Below are 19721 nucleotides of genomic sequence, written 5' to 3'. Positions count from 1 at the left end.
TTAAAAATTAAGACACAAATTCATTAGCATAGGCCTACACAGGGTCATGATCATCAGTATCACTGTCTTTTCACATCCACATCTTGTCCCACTCAAAGTCTTGGGCAGTAACACACTTAGAACTGTCATTTCCTATGATAGCAATGCCTTCTTTTGGAATACCATCTGAAAGACCTGCCTGAGGCTGTTCTAAAATTATTTTTCTTTCATAAGTAGGAGTACATGCCTACAATAATGATAATAATATAGTACAGTATAGTAAATACATAAACCAATAACATTTATTATTATCAAGTGTAACAGGTCCCTGAATAGCATCATTTCATTAAATGTTGGTGAGGAAAAAAATGGATTCTGTGTTGAGTTTGCACATTCTTTCCATGTCTCCCATTGTGGCTTTTTTCCAGGTAGTCTGGTTTCCTCTTATCCCCGAAAGACATACACATTACGTTAATTGGCATGTTTAAGTTATCCCAGTATGAGTGAGTGTAGAGGTGTGTGTGAGTGTGCCCTGTGATGGAATAGCAACCTCTGCTGGGGTAGGCTCTGGCCACCCACAAGCCTGAAATGGAATAATGGGTAAATAATAATCTTACTTATTTTTATTAATCTTTCTTAAGTATGTAAATAGCTCACATTTATTTTAATGTTTAGTATTAGATGTGCTTTGAATCTTTATTTAGAAGTTTGGTGATATTTTTGTGACCAGAAATATGCAGTAAGAATTTAACTCTTATTTATATTGATTAGCCATTGATAAAATTGGTTTCATTATATATCATTTCACTGAAAGTTGCAGTTTCCAGTAATTTATTGATGATGTTAAGTGAAGACTTACTGTATTGTATACTGTACATAATTGTATACTTTTATACATCTGGAAGCACAATAGGTTTGTTTATACCAGCATTAACACAAACATGTAAGTAATGTATTACACTACAACCTTACCATAGCTATGACATCACTAGATAATAGGAATTTTTTAGACACCATTATAATCTTATGAGACCACTGTCATATATGCAGGTCCCTTGTTGCCCAAAATGACTTTACATGGCACATGACTGTATATTAATATAAGGGCTAAATAATATAGTAATACTATGATTTAAACCAGGATCCTCAAACTACGGCCATGGCCAATCCAGCCCACTGCCTGTTTTTATAAGTAAAGTTGTATTGGAATACCACCATACCCCATTCATTTACATTTTACCTCCATCTGTTTTTGTTCTGCACTGGCAGACTTGAGTAGTTACCACAGAGAACATATGGCCCATAAAACTGAAAATATTTATCATCTGGCCCTTTATAGTAAAAGTATACTGACTCCTGATTTAAACAATATCTAAGAAAAGTATGAAAAAAAGTAGTACCCCTGGCAGACTAATGTTGTCAGGGAGCTTTCTAGAAACTGGACTTGATTTTTCTTTTAAGTATGGATATAGACACATAGTACATTAGTATGCAGTGATTTCCAGATTCTTCCTTCAAAATTCTTTTCTAGTTCAACATTAAAACTACATGATTTAGTATATTTGTGGCATGCTATTTCATGGTATATATATTCATTTATGAATAATATATATAGGAAAGGGACTCATAAAAATATTATCTTTTGGAGGGTGAGCCCTCTTATAGTACACTCGGAATCCGTTCCTCCAGATCAAACAGCTAACCAAAGTTTTTATCTGGATGTTTTGAAAAGTTGCATCACTATTTGTGGAAGAAACATCCCACACTGTGGCAAACAAATGACTGGTTCTTCCATCATGACAATACACCTGCCCACACCACGCTGAGTGTTAAGCAGTTTTTGACCAAAAACAGCATGACTCCCATGCCCCTCCCTCCCTATTCAGCCAGTCGTTCCCTGAGTCATTTTTTTTGTTTCCCTGGGTGAAAAAAATCCACAAAGGAAAATGTTTTGCTAATGTGGAAGAGGTAAAACAAAAAATAATAGAAGCACTAAAAGGCATCAAAACTGATGAGTTAAAAACTGTTTTAAGCAATGGAAAAGCATCTCAATAGGTGTAATGCATTAAATGAAGAGTTCTTTGATGGTGACTGAAGTTTAAACATGTAAGAATAAATACACAGTTTCTTATAAATAAAGTCTGGGTTTTGGGGGGTCTCATGTATCACATACAGATCTTTATGTGTATTGACATTGTTCTTTGTTTTAAATTATGGTACAAAGGAGATTACAATAAGTATGGCAAGTAGATATAAATAAAAGAACCAGCAAGGTCCTTTCTGTCATTCACATATGAGTACTTAAAAGACAACCTTTTGTATTTTGACATTATTGCTATTTTCAACATCTAACCACTCCTCTTGGGAAAAACAAAATGTTGAGATCCTAGTATTTTCGTTCTAATATATGTTATACTCAACTTTCAGTGGCATGAGACAGTGAAAACTGGGTCAGAGAATCAAGAGACCATTCCTCTGAGGCATCTTAATTATTTCAAAGTTGTGTTATTCAAATAGAACTTTAAAGGAAATAATTTGCATCTTCCTTATTCATCTTCTCATCTTACAGGTCAAGGATCAGCAAACTTTCTCTATAAAGGATCAGATAATAAATATTTTAGGCTTAGTTAGCCATACAGTCTCTGTCACAACTGCTCAACTCTGCCATTGTAATACAAAAGCAACCAAAGAAAATATATAAACAAGCCGGGTTTGATGGCTCAGCCTGTAATCCCGTGCCTTTGGGAGGCTGAGATGAGTGGATTGCCTGAGCCTGCGGGTTCGAGACCCACCTGGGCAGCGAGACCTCATCTCTTCAATAAATCAAAAAATCAGCCGGGCGTGGTAGCACATGCCTGTAATTCCGGCTACTTGGAAGGCTGAGGCGGAAGGATTGCCGGAGCCCAGTAGGTCGAGGCTACGGTGGCCGGGAGCAGCCACTGCACTCCAGTCTGGGCAACAGAGTCTCCAACTCAAAAAAAAAAGAAAATATATAAAGAAATGGTGCATGGTCATTACAGTAAAATTTTAGTACCAAAAACAGGTGACCAGCTCATGGACCATGGTTTACTGACCCATATTATAGGTCATCAGAGATTGAGAAGCAGTGTAATAGGTTAATAATAGTTTATAATAATGAGTAAGTTAATGACATAGCCTTTGGACAAAGTGGCTATCTTGGATTTGAATCATGGTTCCATTACATACTTGCCAAGTGACCTTGGGTAAGTTATTAAAGATTTTTTAGTTCAGTTTCTTGTTCTCTAAAAATAGACTTTCTATTACAGGAGTCTGTGACAATAACCTGAAAACAATGTATGTAAAACCTTTGCACACTGTCTAGCACACAGTAAGCACTCAATAAAGGTACTATATTTACTGTTAAGAGAGTATTTTAGGTATATAGTATAGGTTTGCTTCCATGGAGTAGTGACCTGGCTTCTCATCATTATACCACCACTAATTAGCTTTGTGATCCTGGGGAAGTCACTGATTTCTCTGTGTCTTGCGTGATTCTCAACCCTGCTGCAGAGACCTTGGCACATTTTAGAAATATGCAAGTATCTGGGCCCTAACTCAAACTCACAAAATCTGCATCTCTGGTACATACTATATTGGAGATAGATAGATAGATAGATAGATAGATAGATAGATAGATAGATAGATAGATAGATAGATAGATAGATAGATGGATGCATGTAATATTGGAAAGCTGTATTTTTTTAAGTGCTCCTGGAGATTACTTTTTAGAGTTATAGGTACATGTATACAGGTAAGTGAGGTCTGGGCTTCTAGCAAGCCCTCTTTCCCCTCTGGGTAGTGGACATGGTAACCAGTGGGTGGTTATGTTCCTTTTATTCCCCCTCCCTCCCTCCTTTAGCTGTGCCCAGTATTTTTTTTCTACCTTTGTGTACAAGTGTCCATTGTTTAGGGTCTACTTATTAGTGAGAACATGAGGCATGAGGTGTCCAGTTTTTTTTGTTTCTGTATTAGTTCACTTAGAATGATAGTCTCTCCTGGAGAGAGACCTGGAGATAGTAAAGAATGGCCATACTTGGATACCTTTGGGCTAAATGATCGTGGGGTTTTTTTTTTTCCTTGTCGTTCTCCCCCCACCCCGGGTAGTCTCACTCTGTGCCCAGGCTGGAGTGCAGTGGCACGCTTACGGCCACCGCAGCCTTGATCTGCTGAGCTCAAGTGATCCTTTTGCCTCAGCCTTCCCAGCAGCTGGAACTACAGGCATGCACCACCACGCCCGGCTAATTTTATTTTATTTTTTTGTAGAGACAAGGTCTTGCCATGTTGCCCAGGTGGGTCTTGAACCCCTGGAGTCAGCTAGTCCTCTCACCTCTGCCTCTCAAAGTGCTGAGATTACAGGGCTGCACCACCATGCCTGGCTAAATCATCTTTAAAGGCCTTTTTAAGTCAAATCCAGTGATTCTCTGTTGTCAAAAGATGCATTTATGTAATTATCAGTGATCAGCTAGTAAGAATCTACTGTGTACTTATTCTTTATCAGAATACATTAAGTATTAGAGAAGAGGCTAAAATGTCCGTTCTTTTTGCACATTATTTCAAGTCTGAGAAACTGCTCAGTAATTTAATTTCTGAAACATAAACAGGACTTTGTAAACATTATTCCAAAGCAACTCTCCCCCAGTTTTTATTTTTCTGATTATGTAGTCTATTTCTGAAAAATACAGAGAAGCACACAGAAAAATCACAGGAAACGTCACTATTCAGAATTAACCACTGTTTATATTTTAAAGAATATCTCCTTTTCCATAGATACATTTTAAATTGGAATTAAACTGAACATAAGTTTTATAATTTCAACTTTTTATTTAATAGTGTATTTTTACCATTTTCACCTGTCTGTAGTATTTTCTATAATATCTTGTATTTGTGTTTGGGGTCAGCTTTATTGAGGTTTAATTCACATCTAGTGATATAATTCACCAATTTTAAATGTACACTTTTTGTCCTTTGACAGATGTGTACATTTATATATATATAGAAAGGTATATATTTTATCCTTTTGACAAATGTAAAAGTCATATAAGCACCATCATATTCATAATGTGAAATATTTTCACCACCTCCAAAAATGTTCTTATATCTCTGTGTAGTCTCCTTCCCCCACCCCCGTTGTCATCGGCCATTGTACTGCTTTTTTACCATATTTTTGTCTTTCTAGAAGTTCATGTAAATGGAACCCCATAGTATGTGGTCTTTCATGGCTGACTTTTTTATTTAGCATAATCTGCAGCTTGATTTTTAGAGGCTACATAGTAGTCCATTGCTTGAATATACTGTTATGTATTTACCCATCTCCATTACTGTGTTCTAATTTACTGCTAATGTAAATAATTCTGGGATCAACACCCTCTACATAAATTTCTATGAACATCTCTAATTATATCTTTAGGATAAATTTCTAAAGTTGGAATTGCCAATCAAAAGGTAATGAACATTTTCAGGCTTTGGATTCATTTTGCCAATTTGTCCTTCCAAAGAATTGTTCCAGTTCTCCCATGTTTTATAATCATCACCACTGATGATGATATCTGTCTCTAGGACAAAAATAGCCATTGTCTGACATACTTCCCCCAATATGTCTTAAGTTTTCTCCTTCTCACCAGATAACTGCCAGAATATATTTATAAGCATAGGTTGAGCAAATTATTATATATTTATATACTAAGACAATGTTTTCAAACTTCAATGTGCATATGAATCAGTTGGGTATCTTGCAAAAATGCCGCTTGTGATCCAGAAGGTAGAATCTGAATTCTGTTTTTAGCAAGCTCCCCCAGTAATACTGATGCTGCTGATTTTTGTGGATCACATTTTTTATAGCAAGGTGCTAGAATATTATGTAGTTGTTGATATTATATGTATGAAGAGTTTCACTAGTATGGAGAAGTCTTTATGCCATAATGTGCAATGAAAAATGCATTTGAAAATGTATGTTGGCTGGGTATGGTGGCTCATGCCTGTAATTCCAGCACTTTAGGAGGCTGAGGCAGAAGGATTGTTTGAGCCCAGAAATTGAAGACCAGCTTAGGCAACATAGCAAGGCTACAAAAAAATAAAATTAGCCATAGTGGCATGAGCCTTAGTTCCAGATACTTGGGAGGCTGAGGCAGAAGTGTCACCTGAACCCAGGAGATCAAGTCTGTGGTGAACCGTGATTTTGCCACTGTACTTCAGCCTGGGCATCAGAGTGAGACTCTGACTAAAAAATTTTTAAAATGTATGTAGTATAATTTCAGCCATACAACTATATATGTGCATTGAAGAAAGACTGGAAAGAAATACACAATCATCCATGTTAAGTGCAGCTATTGATACTGCTTGGTAAGATTTTTTTTTTTTTTTTTTTTTTGCGTTGGAGTCTGTCTCCATCACCTCAGGCGATCCTTCCTCCTCAGCCTTCCAAATAGCCAGAACTACAGACACGCACCATGATGCCCAGCTAATTTTTTGGTTTAGTATAGAGATGAGATCTCGCCAAATTGCCCAGGCTGGTCTGAACCCATGGGCTCAGGCAGTCCTCTCTCCTTGGCCTCCTAAAGTGCTGGGATTATTAGCTTGAGCCACAGCACCCAGCCCGCTTGGTAAGATTTATCGGAAGTTCTCATTTTCATCTTTATAATTTTGCACAATCAGCATCTTACTCTGTAGGGAACCTAATAGACATTGTTACTTTGTTTTCTAGCAGTACTAATGAAGATGAGGATTTGAACCCAGAACAAAAGATAGAAAGGGAGAAGGAGAGGCGGATGGCTAACAATGCCAGAGAACGCTTACGTGTGCGGGATATTAATGAGGCATTCAAAGAGCTTGGCCGAATGTGTCAGCTTCATTTGAAGAGTGAAAAACCACAAACAAAACTCCTTATTCTTCATCAGGCCGTGGCAGTCATCCTTAGTCTAGAACAGCAAGTCAGAGGTAAGTAGGTTCAGCAGAGATAAATAACTGTTCTGCCTCAGGTTGTCAGACTTTGCTGTTCACAGCTGCTCTTCTGTTTAGGGAGGTTTGTAATTTCTCCAGGTACTTCTGCTGCTATATCATTAGGATCAACTTTTTCCCTGTAATTCTCACCCTGTCTCACTGTATTGGTCAATATCTGTAGGCTCAGTGCTTTCCACAAACCAGTAGAGAGTAATTCTATGAAACAAAACATAGAATAAACAGCCTCTGCCTGCTACTCAGCAGTAGGGCTTTGTGCCCCTTGGCTCTTGTTGCCTCCAATCTCACACTGTTGAATTTACCTGCCTAGACCTTCTTTCCTCCAGGCTCCTTCCTGTCTTCCATACTTCACCGTACTCATTTTCTTGCCTGCTTTATCCTGCGGCATCTATTATACCCTGCTGATTAATAGGCTGTCCTAGTCAAGACTTCTGGCTTTACTTGATATGAATGTCCTTTACACCCATGTCGATGAGGTTTTGGGACTTCTTTGTGGATCCCAGATGAGAATTGCTACAAATTTTTTTTGGATATACATGCATTAGCATGCCTATGTGTCCTTAAAGGGCAAAAGTGTGGTTTAAAAGTGCTGTGGCAAAATCTGAGACTTGGAAGAGAAACTTTCTTTCTATATACAGGCTCACCCACTGCTGACTCGGGGAACTCCCCTGTTTCATGATTTTTGTTGGAATCTAGAAGAAGCTTTGAAGCTTCATGTGTTGAACATGCATTTATTGCATACTTCTTCTGCCCCAACCAGCTATGCCCTAGATCCTGGATTATCAATAATAGATGCTTCCTTCCCTTGAGAGGTTCTCCCATCAAGCTTGCATTTTTGCTTGTAAATATGTATCTCCTTAACCAAAGTTATGAATGCTTTATCCTAAGCCTTTTTGCAAGAAATTCAAAGATGTGACGATGGGTTCTAGACCCAAACACTAAACTCTCTTCTAAGAGAGCAACTCTATCATTCTTTTTTGTTGGATGTTTATGTTAGATTTTATTTGAAGAAGGTTAAAAAAAAAAAGAGAAAGTGGGCAGATACTTGAAAACTACAACCATGAACCCTTAGCATAAATTACCGAAAGAATACTCTTTCTGAAAAATCTGGAGTTAGAGAACTTAGATTTAAAGAAAAACGTACAGTAGTAGTTAATTCATCCATCCACTTCCCTCCAATATATTTAATGAATAAGAATGAAGAATAGATTATTTTGTGTATAACCAACCTACTGCTAAAACCAGACACTTACTCCTCTTGTCCCAAGGTTCTTGAAATACCTATAGAGGATAAATGTTAATGAAACCTAATCTTCAAGAAGTTAGAGACTCCTTTGAGATACTCATAAAGAGACTGATTGTTACCCACTCATCTGTGGCAGGAGTGGTGAGTGGTTCCTTGAGCCTGCAGATATAACCTGTCACTTTACCATAGGTTTTATTTCCTTGAGTTATGCCTGACACCCTTTGTTTCACTCTGAAGGGCAACAAGGCACCTGTGTTCAGTGGTTCAAGTGCATCTATCGTCTTACGTTTCAGCCCAGGATATTTCCTACTGTGACTCCACTCAGCCATGTATTGTAAAAGTCATTGCTTCTACCTGGGCTGTGAAAGTTTTACTGTCTGATCAAGAAAGGTGCCAGAATTTATTCCTATATAGTATCTTTCCTCCCACATTCATTACATTAGAACTAGAATACAGTTATTTGTGTTTTTAAAAACTTTTTTTTAAGAGCAGAAATACCTACAGACCCATCCAAATGAAAAATTCTTGTATGTTTGAAAAAAGTTATAAACTGTACCATGCCCAAGTGGACCTTACTCATTTTAACATTGGACTTTGCAGTGGTCCCGTGTAGGCACCTGGAACAGAAAAGCTGGATCAGAGAGAGGAGCTAACGTTTATACTCATTTAGCTGCCTGCTAAATTTCTGGTCACTGCTATGGTTACTGACTTTTTCACCCAATTCTGGAAAACTCTGTCTAAGGAGTCTTTGACTGATTAGAGTTTGAACAGACAGATAGCACATATTTCCTTCAAGTTTGTACTCTCAGCTTTACTCAAGATTCAGTTAGTGGTTAGACATTTCCTCCTCTCAAATTCTTTCACAGGTCAGCTCAGTCAGTTCACTGTTCTTGTAATAATTTAGGGACAAATTTAGAACTATTAGATTTTGAGTTTTCCATTCTCCAAGTAAGTTGGAAAATAAACAGGACAGTGGTTCTCAAATCTGGCTGATCCCAGAATCACCTGAAGCTTTTATTTTCTCAAACACATTTCCAAACCTCATTCCTAGGAGAGAGATTCTGTTGCAATGAGATGGTCAAACGTGAAAGCATGACTTAGCATATGCACTGATAATACTTCACTCTTACCTGAATCCCACTGAATTAAATTAAAACAATATTAACCCAGAGAGACAGATGAGAGCAGACAGTAGCAAACAAAGAAGCAAAAAATGCATGTAGGATAGAAAATAGAGTAGTGGTACTACTTATTTATTTCTGAGTACTGAAGAATGTATGTCTCAAGATTGGTAGGATTTCATCTTTGCTAAGTGTAATGATTAAAAAATAATCTGAAGCTAAAGTACAGCATTATAAATTTCAGAGCACATTAGTTAAAAATAATATCTTAAAGCTTCTGGGACAAAATTTAAACAGTTCACAGATTTAAAAAAACAAAGTCAAAATATAATTAGAGTTCATAGTAGAGCAGTGCCTTCCAAATTTTGACAAAAATAATCTTCAACCTAGAATTCTATACCTATGCAAACAATTAATCAAAAACTGAAAATAGAATAAAGATATTTCAGATATGCAAAACTTACCTTCCACATATACTTTTTTTTTGAGTTGGAGTCTCACTTCATCACCCCAGGCTGGAGTACAGTGGCATGCTCACAACCGCTTCAGCATTGGCCTGCTGGTTTCCAGCGATCCTTCTGCCTCAGCCTTACAAGTAGCCAGAACTACAGGTGCATGCTACCATGCCCAGTTAATTTTTTCATTTATTGTAGAGATGAATTCTCACCAAGTTGCCCGAGATGATCTCAAATCCTTGGGCTCAAGCGGTCCTCTCACCTCAGCCTCCCAAAGTTCTGGGATTACAGGCTTGAGCCACCACGCCCGGCCTGAACGCCTCAATTTTGATGACATTAGTGCTTCTGTCACTTTTTGTTTCATGTCTTCCACATCGGCAAAACTTTCTTCATTGGGGGGAGAAAAAGAAGTTGGTCGGGGTGAGATCGGGTGAATAGGGAGGATGGGGCATGGGGGTCATGATGTTCTTAATCAAAAACTGCTGAACACTCAGAGCAGCACAGTCAGGTGCATTGTCATGGTGGAAGAACTAGTCACCTATTTACAAGTGGAATGTTTCCTTCCCAAATTGTTACACAACCTTCTCAAAACTTCCAGATGGCCGGGTTCAGTGGCTCAGCCTGTAATCCCAGCACTTTGGGAGGCCAAGGTGAGTAGATTGCCTGAGCCCGCGGGTTCAAGACCAGCCCAGGCAACTTGGCGAGACCTCTTCTCTACAATAAATCAAAAATTAACCAGGCGTGGTAGCACGTGCCTGTAGTTCCAGCCACTTGGAAGACTGAGGTGGAAGGATCGCAGCGGGTTGATGCTGGGGTAGCCGTGAGCATGCCTCTGCACTCTAGTCTGGGTGACAGAGTGACACTCCTACTCAAAAAAAAAAAAAAAAAAAAAACCTCCAAAAAAAACTTTGGTTGATCATTTGTCCTGGAGGAACAAATTCTGGCTTTTTGGGGTTCCCCCTGGTACGTCTGGAGGTTCATTTAATGCTGAGGTTTTATGTGAGTGAGTACATCATTGTTGCCTCTTTGTGTTGGCACTTAATATAGGAATAAAATTACACAGAGATCGGTAATCCCCACTGAAAGAAAAAATAACAACAATTTGTTTACCTTAAGACCTAACAGTCCCTGATTCATAACTTATGACCATAATGATTTAAAAATTTTCCTCCTGTTTTAGAGAGGAACCTCAACCCCAAAGCAGCCTGCCTTAAGAGAAGGGAAGAAGAAAAAGTTTCTGCCGTATCGGCAGAGCCACCAACCACACTACCAGGAACCCATCCTGGGCTTAGTGAAACTACCAACCCTATGGGTCATATGTAAACATCAGCCAGGTAAGTATGGATTTGAGAAGAAAGTGTAAAAAAATCACCTTAAGATTTATCTTTAACTGGTTTGGAACCTTTAACCAGAATTTTCTGATGAGCACTAGTCATTGTAAAGGTCATATGATTTGGAATACAATAGTTTGACTTTCTGTTGTGTAATCAGACTTAGAGAGCCACTGTCATTTCATCCAAATTACTTTTTTCTTCAAAGTATGAGAGTATCCTGTGATCTTGGCTCTTCTGTTCTGAATCATGTGTACTCTTGCTCTCATACAAATATCTTTCTGATCCAAGAAGAAAACAGTGCAATGACTCATCTATCAGAAAATACTTTTGCTACCACTCATGCTCCTCATTCCTTTTTTCAGAAAACTTGACTATATTATCAACTAGTTTTCTGCTCACTAGCTCTTCACTGTAATGAAGCCTTTATATGTGAAAGAGTTATTGCTTGCTTCCATTTGGATCAGTAATGCCAGTTTGTAATATGTAACTTCCTCCTCCCTTGTAAGCACATCAGTTAGCCCCCTCTAGAATCTATTGATGAATGTGAAAGTGTTATATATGTAAAGCCAGAATACCCTTCTCCCTGCTGGAATTTTATTTGTCGAAAAACGATTCTTTTTGTCTTCTTTATAGACTAAACACAATTCATCTTGTGATTTTTTTTCTTAATAAAGTGGTAAAAGTAATATGCAGTTATTGTCCAGGAAGTAGTAGATAATTTGGATCATACTTGCTTTACTGTATACATTCACTATTATATATTATGCCATTATATATACAATACATAATATATACCATATAGTCACTATTATATATTGTAATCTAAGTTGTAAAGTTAATATTTAGGTTGATGACATTAGTATAGGCTGTAATTAAGTCTTTGGGGCAGTAGCATTTGTATTAGCAGCATGGATTAGGACTAGAACAGGTAACTTCATTTTAATCATCTGCCTTTAGTGTACAGTTCTTTTCCCAATTTCATCAACAAATTAAAAGTAGTAAGTAAAGGTGCTAGATGGAATGTGCAGAGCAGAAGAAATGTCAAGTGCACTTTCATTTGTTCAGCTTTGTGGCTATCCCATTTTGGGCTGAAAGTCTGAAATTTAGAAAACTACAAACATTAATCAATAACTCATCTTTTCCTTAGTGATTTTGTTCTACACCACCATTAGATATATCCCTCCTAAGATCAAAATAGACCACAACTGAAGATTTCATTTGGGGAAAAGGGAGGAACAGTTAATGTAATTATTTTATGTCAATTATAATTGTAACATTAGCACACTGGAGAAAATTCCAAACTACTTTCCTCACAAAAAATACTCAGCAGTCTATCAAAGAGACTTTGGGCAAGAGTTAGTTAATTTATAGATCCTCTAAAACCCAAACCATTGTTTCATGTTCTGTGGAAAATATAAATTACCGTGAAAAAATAAGTATTTTTGTTGAAAAAATAAACTTTGAAGTTTTAAAATAAAAAGATATCACTATTTCTTAGAGCAAAAGGAACTTTCTAAGTTGATAGATTGTTTCAAAGAAGGGTAAAGAGAGTTAACTTCTCATACTCAGGTCCCAGATAACCACCAAGCTATGAAAAAGAGCACCTGATATTCAGTTCTCACACTTATCTCAGAACCTGTGTCTTTTTCTAGTGTGTTGTACCCATTTCCTCTTCTCAGTCTCTCTAGCTCTTTCTCCTTCCACTCTCTACCTCACATCTCTGGTCTATTCATGTTTACTTCCTATGTTTTTACTGCTTCTGTATCTGATAATGCTTTCATATCTACTCTTATCTCTTTTATGATGTGGAATCTATCAAAAAAGAATCAAGACTTTTTTTTCCTCAGTTTTAAAGGGCTTTGAGATAATGAGATATGTAATGAATGTACTTTGTTCCATAGTTTTTTTTAGGCTAGTGTTTAGCACATCTTAGAATATGTGTTAATGTTGCTAATTTCATAAAGGTGGTTATCTGATTTCACCTGATAACCTTCAGTTCTTTATAGAACTGTAAAAGCAGTAAGAGGCTGGGCATGATGGCTCATGCCTATAACCCCACCACTTTGGGTGGCCGAGATGGGAGAATAGTTTGGTACCAGCCTGCGCAACATAATAAGACCTTGTCTTATTAATTTTTTTTTTAATTAGCCGAGAATAGTGGTGCATGCCTACAGTGCCAGCTACTCAGGAGGCCAAAGCAGGATAGCCTGAGCCCAGGAGGTCAAGGCTGCTGTGAGCTGTGATCATGCCATGGCACTCTAGGCTGGGCAATAGAGTGAGACCCTGACTCAAAAAAGCAGCAAGAGATGGGTCAACAGGAAAACTGCTACTAGAATCAAAATGACTAAGCAACGACCACAGAATGACTGGTTATCAAAGTATAAGAATTTGCCACTATGTGATCTAAGGTCAAATAGCTTTGAACTCCTTAGTAAGGTTTTCCATCCCTGAGAGCATCACTCTATTATTAAACAATACTATAGTTATTGTTTAATAAAGAAGTGAAAGGTATGATTCTTTCTAAAACTATTTCTATTAAAAATGATTAAGGGCCAGGCACAGTGGCTCAAGGCTGTTAATACCAGCACTTTGGGAGGCCAAGGTGAGGGGATTGCCAGAGCCCACGGGTTCAAGAACACCCTGGGGAACTTGGCAAGACTCGTCTCTACAATAAATCAAAAGATTAGCTGGGTACAGTAGTGCGCACCTGTAGTTCCAGATACTTGGAAGGCTGAGGTGGAAAGATCACCTGAGCCCAGCAGGTCAACACTGGGGTGGCCGTGAGCATGCTACTGCACTCCAGCCTGGGTGACAGAGTGACACTCCATCTGAAAAAAAAAATGATTAAGGCCAGGCACGGTGGCTCAAGATTGTAATCCCAGCACTTTGGGAGGCCAGGGCGAGAGGACTGCCTGAGTCCAGGGGTTGGAGACCAGCCTGGGCAACTTGGTGAGACCTCGTCTCTACAGTATATCAAAAAATTAGCTGGGAGTGGTAGCACACCCCTGTAGTTCTAGCTACATAAAAGGCTGAGGCAGTCAGATCGCCTGAGCCGAGCAGGTTGACGCTGGGGTGGCTGTGAGCATGCCACTGCACTCCAGCCTGGGCAACAGAGTGAGACTCTTAGTCAAAAAAAAAAATTAAAATGGAAAGTTTCAGAGTTACTATTATATGTATATTAGGAACATAAGTATGTATAGAATTTGTAGTAATAGAATAAAATTTTCTCAGTAAATTCATTAAACAGACATTGAGAACCTACTATGGACCAGGAACTGCAGCCAATATGAAAATGAATACAAAGTAGTTCCTGACTTCAGACACTTTCAGTTTAGAGGGGACAGATGTTGACACAGTGTGGTTGACTGGATGGAGCAGTAAATGAGTGCTTTAACAGTGTCTTACAACTGAGGAATGGTTGAATAGTACCTCAGAGTTCATGTATTGCCAACTTGAGTGTTGCTAAACCTAAGATTTGTATAATTGCCACAGCTGTCGTATAATCCTATAGCTTGTGATTCTCTAGTCACTTGATCGCCTTTAAAAATCTTACTGTACACACCAAGTAAAGCCATTTCAATTATACCTTAAAAAGGAGAAAGATAATTTATAAGGCACTTAACAGACAGTAAATGTAGTGCAAATATGGGAATAGATGAGGGAAATCAATTTGGTTTAATGGAAGGAGTGTTTATTCTTAACAATTATGTATTAACTGGTCCTGTTCTCTTCCTTGGCTCTTCCTGCCACAGTTCCAGAGTTATCAATAGGCTAGATAGAAGGTGACCTCTCCTCATAAGGACTTGGACAACTCAGATTAACTGAAGACACAAACCTGACAGGAAGGAGAAGAAAAAAACAAAACACTTGAAGCAAGAAACTCAAACATAATTCTACGATCAAAGCAACTGGTCAACACTTCCATCAGAAGTGAAGATAGGAAGCTCATCAGATAGAACATCAGCCCATGAGATGTTTGCAACATATCATTTTGTTGCAAGCAGTGTTTCGCTTCTGCACAATCAGAGACTGTCTCGATCTCTCCACTCACTGTGGGAGTTGCCTTGTGCCTAAACTGAATTGACAAATGCATTGTAACTACAAATTTTATTTATTGTTATGGAACTGTAAGGTCTACATATAAAGGGAAAAAGTTAAATGTGGAAAGCTGATCTACACTCAGCTGATGCCAGCATTCGTTAAAGCTGTTCACATGCAGAGAACAAAGCAGTGACAACCATCGGCCCTTAGCATTCCCGGCATACCTATTAGTGTCTTAAAAAGGAAGGGAAAAAGTCTTTTGTTGCCCTCTCCTATCCTTTTGCCATATGAATAGTGTTTTCCGTGAAATAGGAAAATATTACTTGGTATAGCATTTCTCTCACTCTCATTTTTTCATTCATGTTTATTTTCTCTTTGTAGGTGTTATATTTGATCTCTGAATCCAAATAGTTTATGGTCACAGTCGATAATCCTCCGTGCAGCCCTGTGTGCTTTGCACATTTACCTTACAATGATAAACAGTGACTATCTGTGACCATAGCCTAGCTGAGATTGTAAAAGGGGAAATTTTGTTCCCTACGTTTTCCCCCAAATAAACATTGCTTTATTTCTAATAATAACCAAGACTGTTCAAGCTTCTAGGTACCATAGTAAAGCTTGTAATAGCAAGAAGTGTAAATTACAAAGGAAGAATCTACTTTTTAGAAATTGCTTTGTTTTCCAAGCAGTGAGTACTACATATAGTACTTGTAAAGTGTTAGCTGTAAGTAAGCACAAAATACATTTAAAATACAAAGACGATTTTTTCAGGCTGTGATTATGGTGAACATACAAAACCCAGTAGTCACCAAGGCAGGTAGTGTGATAAATGAACACACCACTCTGAGGCTAATTACCTAATGGAATACAAGAGCAATGGTCACCCATGTTTCCTTATCCTATAGCCTTTATTTCCCTGTCATTTGGATGGCTGGTCAAAGAGGAGGAATTCAGTGGGTGATTTAATCAACAGCAAACCATCTGTCCCTGTCCCAAAATGATGAGCCAGATTAGCATTAAACCAGTACTTGTCAGTCCATCTTAATACTGTGCATTAAGGCACCCTCTGTCTCTAATCCTTAGGAGTTGTTTTTTAAGACATAGTAATCGCTTTGAACTTCCATAAAATCTGTCTTCCACCACAACAACCCTGGGAGAGAAAAATATGCTAAACAAGGTTATCTTGGCTTAATAATTCCTTATAGCCAATATCAACAATGGCAATCAACACACAAAAGGACCCAAATCACTATGTGACTTAAAAATTTGTTAATTTGAAAGAACAAAAACAAGATAAAACTTCTGATCCTCCAAGCAGGATGATCCTTAACAAATCAGTCATTTGTGAACTTAGTGAACTTTTTGGTTACTTTAATTTGCATATATTCTCCAATTACATCAGATTCTATCTGTGGCCTTGTTCTTCATTTCATGTTAATCAGCTAAACAGAAGTTGTTGCTTATGATGTGTGAGTGAACATATGCCACTGCCTGGCCTTTTTTCTTCGGAGCTTGTTGTCTTTTTCGCTATATTAGACTTTGCAGTATGCCCAGAAGCTTTCCTTCATAAAATAGAAAGAAAAAAACATTTGGCTTATTTTTCACTGTAGCTAGTCTTTTATACAATAATCTTGTAAGAAAATTTCTTGAATTCTAAATATTACTCTTTCTAGATTTTTGAAATCAAAAAGTTTTCAGTAAAAAGTTTCTTACTTTATTTTATTATATTAGGTAGTAAAAATGTAGGGTTATTTACCATAACCTATTCATTAATATCAGAAATTTACAATAGCATTTTAAAACCATAGTAGAATTCTAGCATACCGTGTAGTACCTATGGAGTATTGTAAGAGCTAATTGTCGGAGATGAATTGCTTCTCATCTTGTTCTCCAATTTCCATTGTTGGATTACTGCAGATTTGTATCCTGTGTCAAATTCAAGGTATTATTGATAAACCTTTTCAACCAGCAGCAAGAAGTTCAAATTTTTTTCTGTCACTGTAACAGAAAACACAATATGTATATAACATTTATGTAGCAATAAATGTGCCATCTTTTTTTTTTAACATAGTAAACTAGTGAGTTTTTTACATTTCTCTTTCTCAAAGAATAATGTATTTTGTTTTCTCCATCCCATTCCTCCCAGAAATGTTCACACTACTTTATATATCTGTTTTGTTCACACTATCTGGGAAACTCTTCAGGACAGAATACGGCTTGTAGAAGTAAGTTGGTTAGTTAGTCTGTAGCTTCTCAAGGGGTGCATCTCTCCTCTTGCCCTCTCTACTGATCGTAGCCTTTTCACTGTTTCCTGAAAGTGGACCAAACAGCAGTTAGTAATTAAAGAAATTCTCATTTGCAGATCTAGAGAGAAATGAAGAAGATGGAAAAAATCAAGTACAACTTTTTAGGTTATTCAAAAACACTCCACATTTTTTTGTCTCTTCTTTCTCTCTCTCTCTCTCTCTCTCTCTCTCTCACACACACACACACACACACACACACACACACACACAAAGTAGCTCATGGTATTATTTACTGTTTAAAGGTTAAAAGATTAAAAGTTTTGCTTTCATCCCAGTTTTTACCACCACAAAAAAAGTCCTGGTAAATATCTATGAGGACTTCATGTCAAGCAAGAACCTGAGACAAACAGTGACTTTTTTGTAGAGTCTGTGCATGAGAATCCTGTGGGCGTTATCACAAACTCTTGGGATCCTGGCAAATTGCTTCTCTTGGTGAATTATGAAATTCATTGTTCACATTGGGGGCCTAACAATTTTACTTCTTGGGATTTAGTGAAAACTATTAAACTTTTAAATTTGATTTTATAAAAATGAATAGATAAAAAGCTTAATCTGAGAAGAAAATATATAATGTTAAAGCTGAAATAAAATCTAGAGACCATCTAGTCAATCATCTCATTAATAGATCTATAAAAACTGAGACCCAGAGAGGTTGTATCTCTAAGAACACATAATTAGTAACAGATCAAGACACTTAAAACTTTTCCAACAAAACCTCCCTGCCTTTACTTTGCCTCCTTTCTCTTCACATATTTCTAGGCTGATTCTATTCATTGGCTTTATTTTTCTCCATATTTGTTTTCTTTCATGTTTTCTCTCTTTTACTTCGTATATTTTTTTTCTTCCTTGGAAATGCAAATTTTAAATATACACCACATGGTGCGTGTGTGTGCGCGCGCGTGTGTGTAAGGTCCAAGAATGTTAACCTTGGCATCAAACAGTCCTTGATTCAAATCCAAGCTCAACATCTAATTAACTTCATTCCCATATCTGAAAAATGGAGACACATATTAGAATTGTGTAAGTATTGAATGAAACAATGTATGGAAAGCTCTTATCATGGTTCCTGTCACATAATGAGTACTTAATAAATGATAAATATTTTTTAAATAAATAGTATTATAACCAACTCCCAGGATGATTCCTCTTCAGCCATCCTGTCTTTGGTAAATGGTAAAATAAACCCCCAGAAGATGTCAGTCTGTCTTTGCAGAAGTGTACATTCTTTTATGGCCATCCGATGAAACATTGTATTTCTTTTCACTGCCCTCCCATGGCTATGTTTTAAGAGGATTTTTTGTTGTTTTGAGTTGGAGTCTCACTTCCTGGCCCAGGCGGGAGTGCAGTAGCACACTCACGGCCACTCCCCAGGATGGACTTGCTGGGCTCTGGCAATCCTTCCACCTCAGCCTTCCAAGTAGCCAGAACTGAAGGCACGAGCTACCACATCCGGTTAACTTGTTTTTTGACTTATTGTAGAGGTGAGGTCTCGCTAAGATGCTCAGGCTGTTCTCAAACCCTTGGACCCAGGGTCCCTCGTCTAGACCTCCCAAAGTGTTGGGATTACAGGCTTGAGCTACCACGCCCTGCTGAGGATTGTTTTTTAACCTTCCTGTTTGAGAAGAGTGTGCCCACTCATACTGTGTGGGTTGACACCTATGTTAGTTTGGATTCTCAGGAAGCAAATGCCAACCAGGAATTAAAAGTGAAGAAGATTTATTGGAGGGATTATCTGAGGAAAATGGGAGACAAATCAGGAGTAGCCAGGAATGGCCTTCAGACCATGATGCAGTTCTGATACCTGTAAAAGAATGGGTGTGGGGATTTGGTAGAGAGAGCTTCAGACTGCCAGTGAAGTGTTCCAGAATAAAGATTGCCCAAAGGGCAACTCCCTTGGATCCCCTCCCACTGTGGGAGGTTTTCTGTCCTCTCAAAAAATTCTGCTTAAAAAAAAAAAAAATGGCCGGGCTCGGTGGCTCAGCCTGTAATCCCAGCACTTTTGGGAGGCCAAAGTGAGTGGATTGCCTGAGCCCGCGGGTTCGAGACCAGCCCAGGTAACTTGGCGGGGCTTTGTCCCTACAATAAATCAAAAATGAGCCAGGTGTGGTAGGGCACTCCTGTGGTTCCAGCTACTTGGAAGGCTGAGGCAGAAGGATCGCCATAGCCCAGCAGGTCAACGCTGGGGTGGCCATGAGTGTGCCACTGCACTCCAGCCTGAGCGACGGAGTGAGGCTCAACTCACACACACAAAAAAAGATTGCCCA

At 38.1% G+C, this 19721-nt stretch overlaps 1 protein-coding gene across 4 annotated transcripts in view; it reads left to right on the top strand.

The window, feature by feature from the left end:
* Positions 1–17226, top strand: part of TCF12 (transcription factor 12) — a 402148-nt gene extending 384922 nt beyond the window's left edge. For 3 of the 4 annotated variants that reach the window (XM_008073759.2, XM_021706851.1, XM_021706850.1), the window contains 3 exons: positions 6701–6933; positions 10957–11110; positions 14863–17226. In XM_008073759.2, coding sequence (XP_008071950.1) covers positions 6701–6933; positions 10957–11099 — 376 coding nt within the window. In that variant the 3' untranslated portion in view covers positions 11100–11110; positions 14863–17226. The remainder of the gene's footprint in view (positions 1–6700; positions 6934–10956; positions 11111–14862) is intronic. The other variant, XM_008073760.2, reaches the window with a different exon arrangement.
* The last annotated feature ends 2495 nt before the right edge of the window (positions 17227–19721 follow it).

The sequence above is a fragment of the Carlito syrichta genome, unplaced genomic scaffold, assembly GCF_000164805.1.
Source record: "Carlito syrichta isolate Samal-C Ts95f unplaced genomic scaffold, Tarsius_syrichta-2.0.1 Scaffold316060, whole genome shotgun sequence".
Lineage (NCBI taxonomy): Eukaryota > Metazoa > Chordata > Mammalia > Primates > Tarsiidae > Carlito > Carlito syrichta.
The sequence above is the reverse complement of the archived record's forward strand: the minus strand, read 5'-3'. Positions and strand labels throughout refer to the sequence as shown.